At 41.3% G+C, this 17,484-nt stretch overlaps 1 protein-coding gene across 17 annotated transcripts in view; it reads left to right on the forward strand.

Moving 5' to 3' along the window:
• Positions 1-17,484, forward strand: part of MAGI2 (membrane associated guanylate kinase, WW and PDZ domain containing 2) — a 587,732-nt gene that overhangs the window by 407,572 nt on the left and 162,676 nt on the right. For all 17 annotated transcript variants that reach the window (XM_060279499.1, XM_060279498.1, XM_060279503.1 and 14 more), the window contains one exon: positions 10,567-10,624. In XM_060279499.1, the coding sequence (XP_060135482.1) occupies positions 10,567-10,624 (58 nt within the window). The remainder of the gene's footprint in view (positions 1-10,566; positions 10,625-17,484) is intronic.

Here is a 17,484-nt window from a genome sequence, read left to right on the forward strand (position 1 = left end):
TCAGGGATTGGTGCCACTAGACAGAATCACTACATGATATGCAACCAATCTAATCCTCTAAACGCTCTCCTTGGTTCCCCCTTCTAAAAACGGACCATTTTAGAGCCAGATCACTGCAGATGGTGACAACAGTCACAAAATTAAAAGCCGCCTGCTTCTTGGGAGAAAAGCAATGACAAACCTAGACAGCATCTTAAAAAGCAGAGACATCACCTTGCCGACAAAGGTCCGTATAGTTAAAGCTATGGTTTTCCCAGTAGTGATGTATGGAAGTGAGAGCTGGACCATAAAGAAGGCTGATCGCAGAAGAATTGATGCTTTTGAATTATGGTGCTGGAGGAGACTCTTGAGAGTCCCATGGACTGCAAGAAGATCAAACCTATCCATTCTGAAGGAAATCAGCCCTGAGTGCTCACTGGAAGGACAGATCATGAAGCTGAGGCTCCAATACTTTGGCCACCTCAAGAGAAGAGAAGACTCCCTGGAAGACTCCCTGATGTTGGGAAAGATTGAGGGCACTAGGAGAAGGGGACGACAGAGGACGAGATGGTTGGACAGTGTTCTCAAAGCTACGAACATGAGTTTGACCAAACTGCGGGAGGCAGTGCAAGACAGGAGTGCCTGGCGTGCTATGGTCCATGGGGTCACAAAGAGTCGGACACGACTAAACAACAACAACCTGTCGAATCTCTGGCCAGCCTCACTTAGATTCACTTTTACTGAGCTGCGTTTTCAAGCTATGCCCTCCGCCATTCTAGACGGATGATATAACAGAAGACAGACTCTGAATATGTGGGTAACCGCAGGTGGAATATATCTTGCACTATTTCCTATATTGCCCACTATACATTGGACCCAGGAGGCGATTTCTCATACAGGAAAGATGTCTCTCCCCGGCAGAGAAGATCCTATGGCTTCTTAGGCATGTAAACGCTTCAGTGACTCATAAAGTCACCCTTTTTGCTTTGGCGGCCAAAAAGATCAGAATGAAGACCCTGGACAATATAGCAGTGAACTAAATAGAGAGCATTATTTGTGGCACGACACCCCTTTAGCTTGTATTTATTTTTGATTCAGATTTGTCATGTCCAATGGCTAGTACAATAAAGTTATTTGGATTTGGCCTAGCACCTAAAAGTAGTTTGTGATAGTGTGTGACATATGCCCCTGTGGAGAGCATTTCATAAGAGGGAAACTACCAGTGAAAAGGCCAGTTCTCAGGTCTGTTGGGATAAGGACAGTAGGAAATACTTACAAATTCTAGAACTTAGGATAATATTTGTTCAGTTTGGCAACTGTGTTTATAGCTGGTAAAAAGGTAAAGGGACCCCTGACCATTAGGTCTAGTCGTGACCAACTCTGGGGTTGCGGCGCTCATCTCACATTATTGGCCAAGGGAGCCAGTGTACAGCTTTCCAGGTCATGTGGCCAGCACGACAAAACTGCTTCTGGCGAACCAGAGCAGCACACGGAAACACCGTTTACCTTCCCGCCAGAGTGGTACCTATTTATCTACTTGCACTTTGATGAATTCGTTTTATGAAAAATTCATCTAGCGAATCGCGGTTTCCCAAAAGGACTCTCTTTTGTATAAAAGAAGAGGAAATAGAATAAAACCCTCAAGTGCATGAGGGAATACAGAAAGGCTAAGGGGAGCAATACGGGGGAGGCTTGGTTTACCCCAGACCATCCCTGTTAGTTCTTGCAATAAGTGAGAGGTAGAATAAATAAGACGGAAGCAAGGGTCTTTCGTCACATTTGTCTTCCCAAGTGATATGTAAATTTTTTCGGAGAACGTTGATAGAATCTTTCAAAATGTTGGAGATGGTGTTTCTAAGTGGTCCATGTTTCACAAGTTGGTAGTACAGTAGCTGCAGGAGTTGTGGCTTTGGAACACCATATTTTTACAGTATTTATTGTGGGAGTACCTTATGGTATGCATATATCAAGAAGATATTTATATTTCTTTTGTTGTGTCATTTGAGATTTTCAATAAAAATGAAGTATAAAGCAAGACAGGAGCATGAGATGACTTTGTTGCAGATGTTTTTGAAACTGTGTTCCCTGAGGTTCTTTAGAAACTTATCAGGGATTCCTCAAAGAGAAAATCAATAATGTGGACAAGCTTATCTGAAAGACAGCTTGTCCTTTGCTATCAGTCTTTCCCTGCAACGTATAGACACTGGATAGTGTTGGTGTCTTCACAGAGCGTAGTTGTGATGTCCAGCAAGCCTGGTTAGTTCTCCATATGAACTAAGCATTGGCCCTTGAATTCCCTCAAATTCTGAGCTATGCATTGTAGTGCTATGTTAGATAGGTCAATGTAAAGAGTTTTGTGGAAGGCTTTGCACTGGAGCTCTCAGAAAGCTGTTGCTTTAGCAGTGAGGCAGCTCAGACTGAGAACATACATAAGAGCTGGAGTTTATTATTATTATTATTATTATTATTATTATTATTATTATTATTACCCCGCCCATCTGGCTGGGCTTACCCAGCCACTCTGGGCGGCTTCCAACAAAATATTAAAATACAGTAATCCATCAAACATTAAAAGCCTCCCTAAACAGGGCTGCCTTCAGATGTCTTCTAAAAGTCTGGTAGTTTTTGTTCTCTTTGACATCTGATGGGAGGGCATTCCCCTTATACCCCTTTCTGGCTCTCTGTCAGATCTTGATCCAGGCAAGTACTTGCATGTTTCCTCCTTCAAAGTAGCCTTATGCACAGCAAGCCAGGCACTTTGCCAGCAACCCTGAAGCTCCTTCCTAGCTCACCAAGTAGGATGTCCAATAGCTTCTAGGAACCAAGGCAATTGCTATGGGGACCTCCAGTCCCGGGGTTGGGATGTGTGGATCTGATGGCTTCTCAAGGGTGCTGGTGCAGCAGGGATAAAAGGCTGGTGGTGTGGTGGGGAGTGCTTCTTTGAAGGCATCCTACATTCCAGGTCCGGGTGAAATGAACCTTGAAGGCAGAAACTTTGAAAACCATAGAGTTCTGGTCTAAAACCTCATTGGTAGGTAACCTCATATTTGGCTTCAGAAGAGAGAACTATAATTTAATCCAAGGAAAGACTTGAAGAAAGTTGAATAATATTGTTGACTAAAAACAATTGCATCACACCAGATTTATACAATAGCTTCAGTGAAAGTTGTACAGACAAAACAAATTGTTCATATGTTCAATTCTAGTTTTGCAGGTAGTCACATAGGCCATGCAAAGAATATTCAATTCAAGTTCATAACATTTTGCAAAAACAAAATAAATTGCAGATGATTTCAAGTAACAGAGTTTTTATATGCATTTTTCTATCTCTGCCACAGACACCCAACATAATCTGTATGCTTAAGACTAAGAAAGTATGAATTAATGTTGCTTAATTAAAATACAGTTAGCTCTTTTTATAACTATTTTATTTTTATCCTTTACAGAATAGGAAAATGCCATTTAGCTAAGCATCTTATTATTTTTGTCAAGTGGCATATTAATTGGACCCAAAATTTGCAAAATGCCCTTGTGTAATGGTAAATGCAAACAAAATGTGTCACTTTTAGATTAAGACCAGATGCCTCTTTGTCAGGAAGGCTCCCTTTTCTGATGATGCTGTCAGAAGAAGACCATTTAGAGCAGACAGAGTGAGCTAGTTTTGGCAGATGGCATTGCAATTCAAAGAGGAAAATCAGCTTCCAAGTGCATGCATACTTCCTTGTCATTCAAATGCATGGGTATTGCTCAACATAATTTCTAAACTTGGAATGACTCAATACAAATGCCTTCATCTGTATATCCATTGCTGCTGTACGATGACGAGGAAGAACTTCTATGACTGCTAGTTGTTTCCAGGCGGCAGTAATATACAACAGAAATGATTCTTATCTATTGTGAAACAAACAAAACAAATTTCAGGGAGGGCTTCTTAAAAAATGTATATATGTAGTAAAATGATGATCAAGGGATGAAAACATTTCACTTTACAAACGCTCTGGGGTTTGGGTTACGGTCATTGTCTCTGGAAACGTTAACGAGCCCAAAGAGCTTGCGAGAAGCATCTGACCATGTATGGGGCAGCTGGGGTTTATAAAGTCCACTTCCTCCATCTCTAACAAAATATGAACTATATGACACCCACCTGCCTTTTCCTCTGGAGGATAATTTTATTCTTGCTTACTGCCAAACAGCTGGTGGGGCTACAGTATATTGGTTCTGCACAATTTAATGTACAGTATGTACTTTATTCCTCTATCTCTACTGATTCATTTTAAGATGGATAAGTTTCAGGGCAAGTTTGGCTCCGTTTTGGTCATCCTACTGCTACATCTGGACAGCATAGTTGGAAGCAGCAATGGAATCAGAGAAGACAAAGTAACTACTTTTAGGGATGCTTAGTCAAGGCTGTGGTGATGGTCTTGGCAGAGGAGAGGGATGTCCTCAATGCACCTGCTTTTTGAGCTCATGGCTTTGGTGGTTTGGCTGCAGTATGAAGGAGGAGCCAGAAATCTGCTCACACAACTCTTGATTCAAGCCTATGTTTACTTTTTTAAAAAAATTTTTAAAAAAAATGAGTTATGTGAAAAACTGTGAGGTTTGCTTTTATACTGTGCAAGATGCAAATGCTCAAGTTCTATGTTTTGTTGAATAATTGTAAAACTGTAAAAAAAATGGTAAAATATTGACGGAAGCACTTCAGGCTGGGTAAATTTCATCTGAGTAATGCAGGAAGAAGATATAGAATTGGTAGTATTTTTTGTTTGTTTTTTAGTCAAGTGTAATTTGAGTATAATATATATCTGTCAAACCACATCATACTCTAATTTAATCATTTAATTGATAAATCTGACAGGCATTTATAGGGTAAGTTGGTTTCAGCTAAGCATATGTTTCTACAATGTGAGGGGGAAGTATCCACGACTCCATGACAATATGTGTGTAGTGGTTCTACTGAAGACCTTTGGAGGCCTTTCTACCTGTCAACATCCCCTGAAATGTTTTAGTTAAATTAATATAATTTAGTTTTGTTTTCTAAGTAAAACTTCATAGAAATCAATAAATGATTGAAGTACTTGGAGTTATATATTATTTTTTCAGAAGGTAAAATTCTTTGGTTTCCCAAGCTAAATGTTGGCCAGTCACAAAAATAACAGCAGATTTGATCTCCTCACACCCACAAACGTGTTTTTCACTGAAGAAATTTGCAAAAAATAAGTTTCACCCTCTAAAATGACACACCCTTGACTCCCAGTTCATTATTGATCATTCTTCAAAGAGTTGAGCAGGTAATTTAAGGGACTCTCCTGTAGTATCAACATAACTGCTTTGTAAAGTAGGTCATCCTGAAAGACAATGACGTGGGCAAAGTCAGTGGCATAAATCAGTGGTCACATAAATCAGTGGCCTGGCTCTAGATAAGGCAGTGTCCTCTGTCCTCGTGATTCTTCATAGAAGAGAATACCTGGAGAACTGTGCTGGACAAGGGTAGTTATTTATTCACTCTCAGAGACTTGCCTCTAATAAGTATTTTACAGATAAACTTGTGAAACATCCCATAAAATTAAAATGTTTGAATTCAGTGGAGCTACTGTATCTTGGCCTCAATGAAAGTTGAGGGATTTTTGCTGCATTACTAGCTGAGGAGATAAACACGCTGTGACGACCAGTGTCCCACTCTCTCTTACTATCACTGCGACACAGGAATCCAGAGGGGAAAACACCCACCCTCTTCTCCTGCCGCCTCAAAAATAAACCCCTTTTACTAATGGGTTTCTTAGTAAGGAGAACCTTCCAGCTTGCGTGACCTGGTACCCTAAGAAACTCTAGGCTGTCCCACGGAATAACCTCTTGCCTCCAGTAAAGGGTCTCCCTCAGTTGGATTCCCCACTGTAGAAGTTTGCCCTATGCACTCCGGCAACTCCTTGGCACCTCAGGTTACCCGTCTAAGCCTCCTCCGTGTAACTTCAGGACACAAACTGCCACCTCCCTGCCTGAGGTGAGTTTTGCCCTCTCTTGAGCCACCACGGTTGTGAGTCCTGGTACCTCGCTGGAAAAATAAAGACGGACCTCTTTTTGGCAAAAACAGAGATGAAGTTTTATTGTGTTAAAAACATAAGTGTTTCTTTAACGTGTCATTTATTAATTAGCTTTGTTCCAGTTGTACAAAATAAACTCAGTCAAACATTTAACTAAAGTTTTCCTAGCCTCTTCACTGTCTTCATACAAGCCACCACATAACATCACCTCACACCACACCTTCCTCCCTCTCCCTCCTAACTGACCAAACCGACACTCCCTCCTTTCAAACCGGGCACAGTCCCGCCCCCATCAGAGTTCTATGTCAGTCAGGCTGAAGGTGGGTTAACTCTTTGCCAGCCGGGCAGGAATAAACATTTTAAAAGTGCTTCAATTTGTCACACACGCACACATGCAGTTTAATATTTCTCTAATGAAAAATAACCACAGATTGGCTTAGAATAAAAATGCAGGAGACAAGTCTTCAAACAGTAGCTCTGCGGACAATTCTTATCTTTTGGGCAACCTTATCTTTCAACCCTCAACTACTAGCCCAGAGTTTGAGCTCTACTAATTCTGTTTTACTGGCCTGCATAGAATTTTAATTAAGTAGAGCTCACATTTTGCATCATGGACGCAGAGGGAATTAACACATACCCTTGAGAAGAATTTATATGGCTTTTTAATGATCCACAACATTAGTACTGAAATTTAATTTTTGTAAAACCTGCAGCTTGAATGGGTATAATATAGTTAGCAGTTCTACACTTGCCTTTTAAAAAACTGGGTCCTTTATAATACAAATTTATGCAGACTTTTTACACTTGGAAATGGGATTTGATATGTGAATTCTTCATTGTTTGCCCACCACACAAATACCATTGTGCATTATTGCACTGGAAAAACATGCAGGAGTAATTCATATATTTTTCTTCCCCTGTGCAAAAAAAAAAAAATGGAATGTAGAATAATTATTAAGTGGAAGAGACATTATATCCAATTCAGATAAATATATACTTACATTAGTTTTAAAATACACCAGTAATGGAAGAGGATCAAATATAGTATCAGACCATCAGACTTCTAACTAGTACCCACTCATCTCTTCTCTTAGTCTATTGGAACATAAACAGAAGAATGAAAGATAAAATTTGGTTAATATAATTGATTAATGAAAATGTGTCAGTCATGTCACACTGGACTTATTTGGGAGTAAGAACAGCATAGAAATTTAGTGAATAATTTAGGGTTGCCATATTTTGAAGAGCAAAAAAAGAGGATGATATGACGGCCATTCAAAGCAAAGAAATGCAATTTGTCTCAAATTTTACCCCTGAAAAAGAGGACATGTCCTGGAAAAAGAGACACATGGCAAGTGAGCACCCAGGGGCTCCGAACACCCATTTCTGGATATGGCCCAGGAAAAAGCAGCAGAACGTAAATAACATATCATAAAGCAACAGTAACTATAGGTTCTATCTTTTCTCATGAAGGATTATAATCATTTATTTATTGAATATATATAGAAACCCTCCCTTGCTGTGCTGAAAGGAGAAGTGCTTTGTTTAGTAGGAATGAGTAAATTAATGGATATTTAAAGGCGCATGTAGAACTGAGGCATCTTGCTCTCCCAAATACAACAGAGTTGCAGTGGTATTCCTACCTTTAGGATAGATACAGGATTACTGCCTGTGATAATTAAATAACTAACATCTAGGACAAAAAATTGTTATGAGTGCTGTTTTTGTTTTTTTATTACAGTCAGGGTCCAGTGAACCTGCTTAACAAGCAGTATAAAGTTGTGTTTTTGCTTTTTCCAGATTGAAAACCCCTTCTATCTCTTTAGGCTTTAAAAGGCTAGGGCCTGCTTGGTTTGCACTTTCAGAAGATAAACGTCTGAGAAAGTGTGACTGAGGGTCCAGATCACCCACCTCAGGCCCATCCTTGTATTTGCACACAGGGGATGTTTGGAAAGGATCTTTGCACGGAAAGATCTACACAGGACTTTCTGTGCTCTCCAAGTGTCCCTGTTTTCTAAGGACAGTCCCGGAAATACAAAAGCCACCCCAGCTTCTGATTTGATCCCAGAATGTCCCCATTTCCCCTGCCGGTGTCACAAGCAACAAGCTTGGGGAGGGGGAGGACCTAGCTTCACTACGGCCTCTCTTTGGCCAGACTCCTCCCTTTGGCATCTCATAGCTGCTGGAGAGCAGGCAAGGAGGAGGAAAGGCAGTCGCTGCAGGCAGAGGGCAGGGTCACCCTGGATGGGAAGAAGGGAGCGGAATGGAGTGCAAGGAGTCTTAATTTAAATAAAACCAAATGCTTTGTGCATCTGCGTCTAATCTTCTCCCTTTCTAAACTTTATTTATTGGCTTTTGCGTGTTTAGACCTTTAAACCTCCCCCTAAAAATAAATTCAGACAAGACTCAAATTTTGGTTTGGTTTTTGTCAGAATTTAGGCCACAACATTATTGATTACATCAGGTGAGTGGTTGCATAGGCTCTGGTTCGACTAGCTCCCTGCACCCTTGCAGGTAGCGCTGACCCAGGGCACCAGCATAGGTCAGCCTAGGGTGAAAACCAGGATAGGTGGAAAGCCGGGAACAAGCTATGTCCACCACCCAGATGTCCCCCTGGAGTCAGGCATGGGCACAACCCCTCTCAGGGTTGACCAAAGCATTGAGTCCCTGGATTCCTTTAACGGAATACCCTTCACATAGGGATGGCGAGAGCATTCCCCCATCCCTATCACCTGAACCAGAGCCTATCCGCAACCTTACAAGTTGTGGCGATTTTCTGTGCGGCAGGTGAAACCCAAGTGGCACCAGCCAAGTGGGGAAAATTCCTGTTGCGCCCCTGTCCCAATGACAGACAACACACGATGGCATAGCAAGGTCAAGCACGCAGGCCCTAAAAGTAGGGAGAGGTGGGCGGGTGTTCCAATGCACTGACCAAAAGAGGAAGCTCTGAGTCACGTTTATGGGCATATATTCATTTGATTCATTTGGCTAGCGTCCCATTGGCCTGATTCAACCCAGCACCAAGGGACCTACCAATAGGGTGTTGTGGCTATCCAATCGTACCCACTCACAACACAGGGTTCAGTTGCCAAGTCGCACCGCAACACGTGCCCTCTTTGAGGAAGGACACAATTTCTTTTTGCAAATGTACCAAAGAATAAAATAAAAATAGGTATTTGAGGGTTGTTTTTTTAAGGACAGGGGAGGGTGTCGTGTGCTGTGTCCGGTTGGTGGAGTGGTGCTTTGTGAGTCGGGGTGGGGGGATAGAAATGGGGGATCGAGGAGGGTCAGCTGGAGTGGAGTGAGAAGTGTCCATATTTTCATCTGAGGAATGCTGGAGGGTATGCAGCACAATATGTAATCTCAAAATTGGCAAGTAAAGACTGCAGGGATGGTGCCCTGGCACACTAGGCTCTCTGCAGAAACAGCCCATCCAATTACATTCAATGCACAGGTGTGAGGCTGATCTAGGGGAAGAAATGGTCACATGTCACATGCCATGTATAATTCCTACTCACGTTGAAAATAACATGTACATATGATTCATTTGTCTGTTTCAAACCACACTGCACCATCCACTACTGATTGTCACTCTATACTGACTGACGGAAGCTCTCCAAAATTTCAGAGAAGATTTTTTCCCAGCCCTGTCTGGAGATACCAAGAATTATATGCAAACCATTTGTTCTGCCACTGAACCACCCACTGTTTTCCCATTATCACTGGGTGCCCTCTTATTTCCCACTCTTGCAATACTTTGCAATAAGGACAAAGTGATTAACCTGTTAAAGATGGCCTAGCTTTCCCATAAACAGTCATCACCTTTGCAGTAAGTGTAATATTTATAATGCAATGGCCTTTTCTGGTTGTAAAATGTGATAGTGCAATTAGTGTTGCTGCAGCCTGGTGAGTGGAATTCACCAGCAACATGTGATTAGTTTCAAAGCAACATGTGATTAGTTTCAAATAAAAACTTTTATTTTTTCCTGATGGTATCATAAATAATCTGCAGTTCACAAAATCATTTTCTCTGGTTGAGCTCAGCTGTAGTCCTCCTTCAATAACCACCCTGTGAATTGGTTTAGGCAGTAACATACAGCTTTGTCTCTGTACTGAATTGGGAACATTCCTCTTGCGGGTGTTGTGTAGTGTGATGTTTTATTTTGTTTTGTTTTGTTTTGTTATACAATATTTTCCGTGTTTAGTCTTTGTCAAATACAATTTCTTGGGTAGAAAAGACTCTCCCTGATTTCCCTGGGCAATAATATAGTAGCTGATATGCTACTATTTCTGGCACAGACAACTGCACAGTAAGAGAGTAGCTAGAATTCTTCTCAGACGTGATTACCCTGCATTTTCCTGCCAGCTTTCAAGCTGGAGCTACTTGTGACTGCCATGGGATATGTCTAAAATTTGGCATTGGTTTTGAGCACTATATTTAACTTTGTAATGTGGTTGCCACACTTGACAACAATACTCTTTCATTATTATTAGAAATCTTGGCATCCTGTGCTGTATTTACTGAGAGGCATTACTCTTTGTTTTTCAGAGCTACCATATGGCTGGGAGAAAATTGATGATCCCATTTATGGCACTTATTATGTTGAGTAAGTTTCCAAGACCAATATTAATTTACTATTAATCTTGCATAAACTGTTGTCTATGTCCCAGAACAGTGCTTCAAATTGAGAAGCTATGTACCCACTGTATTTTTGTCTACACATTGAAATGTGTCAGGAAATAGAAAGCTCAATAGAAAATATCTGCAAACTTCTAACGTGATATCCAGAGAAGTTGGGTTCCCCATGTGTACCCCATCACATACCACAAGCAACCGTTGAGGTCTGAAGCTCCTCAGTCATTTTGTACCAACATAACAAATAATCTTATTCAAAAATCCACAGCTGTAGACAATATTTACATGGTTAGATATAACAAAAATTATATGTTTGCCAGACCCAAAGCTGATGTTCCACTGTGACATCTGAGTAGCTAAGCCAAGAGCAGTGACTAGGTAACTGGATACTGCTGCCTGTCAAAGCCACAGAATATTTTAAAGACTGCTTTCTCTCACATGAACCTTCACTTGTCACCTGAGGCCTAGCTGTGTGTCCTGCTGCCTTGTGTGTCAGAAGTATTGGATGGGATGCAGGGCCTTCTCAGCTGTGGCACCCAAACTGTGCAACCATTACCTAGAGAGGCCCGTTTCGTTTTCTCCTTAGGCTGTAATCTTGTTCATATTTACCTGACAGTGAATTCCGTTGAATTTCATTTGAATCGCTTTTGAGTAGATATGCGTAGGATTGTGCTGTTAGTCACCTTAAGGCAAATTGTAAATTAATTACTTTGTCAAGTAATTGATCTGATTTGTGTGTGTCTTTCTGCACTGTTATGTTTTCTCTATACATTTAGATGTCCACCCATTCCAACTATGTCTGCTAAGATGACTATGGAATATATATATATATGTTTTGTTTTTATTCTGTAATATATAATTTTATCTATGATCATGAGCTGCCTTAGGGAACTCTATTGGTTGAATGGCAGGGTATAAATGTTATGTTAAATAACTTTGGTGAGTACTCTTGTGTATTCACTAGCAGTAGTGGAACATACCGCAAACCATTTTGTCATGATGTTGCACCATCTTTCCTCAAATCTTATATCCCATAATAATAATTTTGTTATTTATACCCCGCCCATTTGGTTGGGTTTCCCCAGCCACTCTGGGTAGCTCCCAGCAGAATAGTCAAGATGTGGTAAAACATCAAACATTAAAAACTTCTCTAAACAGGGCTGCCTTCAGATGTCTTCTAAATAACAATAATAATTTTATTATTTATATCCATATCCCACAGACAGTTCATAATACCTATTTCATTATATATATTAGCCAATGTTGCATACAGAATGTGTGTGTTGGTGAAATGTCCACAAACAGGCATATGAGTTTCATGCAAACTTTGTGGAAATGAGGAGAACTTGGTTAAAGACTGAAAAATTAGAAACTGGGAGATATTGAAATTGACAGATTCGTCTATCCTTCTCTGGCATTGGTCGGTGCCTGGAAACACAGTTTGTCACCTTTTCCATCATCTATAAAAGGCAGGAAAAGAGATTTGCCACTTCAGTTACCGGTATATAACCTCAGCTATTCACAATGCCTATAAAGGAGGAGAATAAAATATAATCATCTTTTAGTTGAAGAGTTTTAATTGCACACAAGCCAACATTTTGTACATTCACTTACATTTCATTTACCATGGAAAATACCACTTCTAATATTTTCCAACATAATCTATGTTTTCAAAAAGCATTATGTGTATGCATCTTCAGCTTGCTCTGTGTGCAAGTAGGTTAAAAGGATAAATAGACAAAATTAATTATCTTACCCCAGTGAGAAACTATTCCAAATCTGCAAGCAATGAAAGAGAAAGAAATGCAAAGGAATGCTTCACTATTTGCGTGTGTGCGCGCACACACACTTTTTAATGTATTATGTATACGTAGGAAGAGCTAATAAAACCACACTGCCAGAAATGCATAATCATAAGGAATAAATCTCTGAACGTTGGATTTGACATTGGCACTGCATTATCTTATAGTGGAGATGGGCATAACATTTGTAGCACAGGTTTGGAAGTACCCTCAATAAAGGTAAAGGGACCCCTGACCATTAGGTCCAGTCGTGACCGACTCTGGGGTTGCACGCTCATCTTGCATTATTGGCCGAGGGAGCTGGCGTATAGCTTCCAGGTCATGTGGCCAGCATGACAAAGCCGCTTCTGGCAAACCAGAGCAGCACATGGAAACGCCGTTTACCTTCCTGCTATAGCGGTTCCTATTTATCTACTTGCATTTTGATGTGCTTTCGAACTTCTAGGTTGGCAGGAGCTGGGACCAAGCAACGGGAGCTCACCCCGTCACAGGGATTCGAACCGCTGACCTTCTGATCAGCAAGCCCTAGGCTCAGTGGTTTAGCCCACAGCGCCACCTGGGTCCCTACCCTCAATAAATTAAGTCAAACTATTTCCCTTGAGTGGACAGCTTTTAAGAGCATAGCTTTTCAGAATGTTGAAGACTGCGAGCAGGAGTCCATGTATGTTTACTCAAGAAGCAACTCTCTTACTCTCTAGCAGTGGTGCCTGCATACAATTGAACTGTTAAAAAGGCAGCTAGAAATTGATTGGCTAACAGGGATGTGGCCTACAGGTGCCCACCTTAATTTCTGGAGCATTTTTGTGGGCAGCTGTTCATTGCAGGGAGGGCAGTTGATAAGCTGAAGGGCAACCCTATAAGTGGATTAATGTACACCTCTTACCTGGCCCGTCTGTATCAAATTCAAAGGGGTTCCAAGCATGTCCCTCTTCACCAGGATCAAGGCTTAAGCCCGACATTCAGGGCTGCAACTGCTCCCTGGCCCAAGATATATTTCACAGCAAAATGTCTCCTTTCTAAAACTCTTATTCAATCTTGCTCTGTGTTGCGGCATTTGGAGCTTGTGCACATCATGTTTCTGTTGGATTGATGACCGCATTACATGTGATTCCTGTAGGTCAGCTACCCACCTGGCTGAGCCACATAATATTCTGGTTGGTTAGCTAGTACATTACCGCATCATATTTGCCTTGAGGAAAACACAATTTCTCTGCCTCAGTTCACCATTAAAAAAAACAGCAACAATGTGAGTTATAGTGTGTTGTGAGGGCAAACACAATGAAGTCTATATAACAGGGATGAGGCATCTGTGGTCTTCCAGATTTTGTTGGACTCCAACTCCCATCAGCCCCAGCCAGTGTGGCCAATGGTCAGGGGTGGTGGCAATTGCAACCCGGCCACATCAGGACTCAGGAGTGCCGTGGGCTAGATAGCCATTGCAGATCAGAAGCACTATGCAAAACTATCACAAGTCCCTGAAAGATACAAAGTAGGAACTACTGAGAGGTTGCTTTATGGATCATTTTGCAATCAGCACTAGCCTAAATGTATTTTCAAGCTCTTCCTATTTGCCTATGGATAAAAGAAAAGCTATATATGGACTTTAAATTGCATGAGATGAATCTGCTTAGTCAAGTTCCAGGAAGCAATTCTCGAAGGGAGTAGAATCCATCCATAGAGTAGCAAATTACAATGGAGACTGACTAATAGATCCTCTGCCTTCATTCCTTTTAAAGTTGTCAGTTGTTCCTTGAATGAAGTGGGAGTCTCATGAGACAAATCATTACCTGCTTTCCCTATGATTTCCCCTTTCCCCTTTCATTCTTTCTTTGGTCAGCATATCAGGCTTGTAAAGAGCAGTTTTGTTTCTATTAGCAGCTTCCAATTTTGCTGTCAAAAATTATTTTGTCATAAGTCTTTACGGGCTACTTAATTGTTTCTGACACTGTTTCTAGCAACATGCAAAAAGCTTCTATGCTCCTTTTAAAAGCAGCAGGAGGAAAAGTCACCACAAGAGACAAGGCTTTAGACTGGGAAAATGGAAGGGAGAAAGAGGGTGCTTAAATCACTCACCCACACCTGAGCCTCCTGCTGGCTGTTTCTCCACTTCAGATAATTTAAGCAAACATACTTTTGGAACCTAGGAAGTTACCTTAGAAGACCACTGGCCCGCCTAGTTCAGTATCGCCTACAATGGATTTTGGTTATGCTGGCTGGGGCTGAAGGGAATTGCAACCTAGTAAGGCTGGGCTACATGGACTGGCAGCAGCTCTCTACAGTTTCAAACAGGAGTCGCTTCCAGCCAGGGATTGTCCCTGGGACTTTTTGCATGGAAAGGAGGTGCTCTGCTACTGAGCTCCAACTTTGTGGGGAGCAGCACACAAACGGCCCTCTGATGCTTTGTTACTTTATTATCTTAAAATATTTTTAGGCTGCTTTCTGGGCTGCTTTCTCCCCAACACATACCCTACTCTTTTTTAAAAAAATTTTTAAAATAAGTGCCCCTACATATTGCAGCATCTATCTATCTATCTATCTATCTATCTATCTATCTATCTATCTATCTATGAAAGGTGTTTTGGTCAAGACCTGCAATATGATGAAGCCCTGGTGGTGTTAAAAGTGCAGCACTACCATGTTCATAAAGACTTTTATCGTCAGCATAAAGATCTGTGCTTTAATCTGCTGTCTAAGCTCAATAGGCTTGAAGTGAAAATTGCTTCCGATTTTTCATTATAAAAAGTGACAGTGTAACACTTTCATTTAGTACCGGTGTTTAACAGATGACTTGGTTTTTAAGGAGACAATATCCCATTATAATATAGTGTCTTAATTATGTCATAAAAATGGATAAATCATAAAAAGTTAAATTGCGTAGCGAATTTGGTCTTTTGGAGTTGGGGGGGGGTGCTCTCCTCAGCTTTTGAAGACATCTTCTTTCTTTCCATGGGTCAGTTCACACAACTCTCAGCCAGGGGGACCCAGCACAAGTTTGCAGCCTTGGTAGCAGCTCTTTCTTCAGCCCATTTCAACGCTTGAGGTGGGGAATGGGAAGTGTCACTTTGCCTTGCTGCTGCTCCTGCCGCCACCTACCTGCTCCTGCCGTTGCCACTGCCACTCTGTGCCCTTGGCAGCACCAATTTCAGGCAAGATTGCACTGATTTTGGATGAGATCTTGTCCCAAATTGCGCAAGATCTTCCTCAGGCAATTTCAGGTGAGATCTCATTCCAAATGGAACAATCTTGCCCGAATTGGTGCCAATGGTGGAGGCGCTTTCCCACTGGTAGTGGTGGCAGCGGGTCTGCCAGGGCACTCATGGGCATGCTGCCTGGGAGGTGTCTTTTTATTTATATAAACATCTTTCTTAAATTTTCCAATTTAAATATCTAATCCATTTTCAAATTCTGCAAATATCAATTAAACAGTTATTCCAGATCTTCTGCCAAATTATACAAATTTAAATTTTACTTCCCATGCTTCAGACTCAGAAAGCCTAGTCCTCTTATAGTCACTGCATTTCTAATCAATATAGTCCAGATCTTATCCAATAATCTATTATTATCCTTCTATCTTCTTTCAAGTCACTGAGTTATTCCAGCAAGCAAGATTAACTAAACAGTATATGATTCTGTGTGAATTTATGCCTATGATTCCTTTCTATAAATTAGCACTGTCTCTTCGCACGCTGGTATCTTGCCAAGTCAGTCCAGAAATCCAAAAATCCTTCTCACAGCCGGCAGCCGCCATCTTCAAGCAATCCCAATAAATCAAACCTTTAAGCCTTTTCAGGGGAGATTTTGCCAGGTCAGAACTATAAACACACATCTAATGTCTTATTTATGGCTCACTCCCCCTTTGACTATTATCGTAGCTGGCTTTGTCTCCAATATGGCGGAATCTAATTTATAACTCCATCATGTCTCAGAAGTTTCTTGACAAGTTTCCAGCTGCTAATGAGATTGCTTCTCTTTGATGTCCATGAATTAGAGAATCTTTAGCCACATTCCAGGCAAGTCCAAAAATACATACTTTGATTATTTATATTTTCAATTCACACAGTTTATATATTTAAGAAACCATATTAGTTCAATCAATTTCCAACTTTCCGATCTCGCTTGCTTTGTAAATGTTATTTACAGCTCTTCAGGAGGGAGTTTTGTTAAGTAAATAGTAAAGCACAGTTATAAAGTTCTCGCTCCCCCCTTTCCGCTCCGTCACATACCATCTCTTGCTCTGGTGTAAACATTCATCTGTAATCTTTTATTTTCTCAGTGGCTGGGCTTAGCAGAATAAATCTTCTTTCCTCGTCTGAAGCATGTCCACGTCTTAAATCCAATTTTTCTCTTAAATCATGGAGCCTGGTTCGCTCATAGAATCAGCGTCCCGGAGATCTAGACTCCCACGGGGGCTTTCCATCCAGTGCCCCCAGCCCCTCCTTCCTTCCGAAGTTGAAGCTGGTTAATGGGCATCTGCGGATTAGACTGCGTCTTTCCGTACTCCCCGGGAAGATTTCGGGAGGCCGCATACTCCCATTATAGCCTCTGATTACCCCATGGGAACTGGAGAGATGGTATTTTCAGCCATCTTCTATGGCACTCCAAGCGGAAGTCCTGCCTGGGAGGCATCTGATGTCTCAGGCAGTGGCCTCAGGCTGCCTAAGGGCTGGGTAAGCTCTGGTTCGAAAGATGTTGAATGGAGATATTATGAATTGAACCTAGGACCTTTTGCACGCATGGCCATGTGCTCTGCCACAGAGCGAAATATTCCTGGGGTATTCCTTTCTACATGTATCATTCTGTGATTAGTTCTTAAAGAATATTTGCAATGTTAATGGCATCCTTAAAATTATCACCTTTTAAAACTTGTAATTGGCAGATCTAGTGATGCAGAATCTGTATTTGATGCAAATATTACACTTTCCTTTTGAGGGGGTGGCTTTTCTCATGGTGGTGATTGTTATTGTCAGGGGGACTCCTTACAGGGACCCCCCCCCAGTCATCCTGACCAGCACTTCCCCCAGTGACAGCA

This window comes from Zootoca vivipara, chromosome 10 (assembly GCF_963506605.1).
Source record: "Zootoca vivipara chromosome 10, rZooViv1.1, whole genome shotgun sequence".
In the NCBI taxonomy this organism is placed as follows: Eukaryota; Metazoa; Chordata; class Lepidosauria; order Squamata; family Lacertidae; genus Zootoca; species Zootoca vivipara.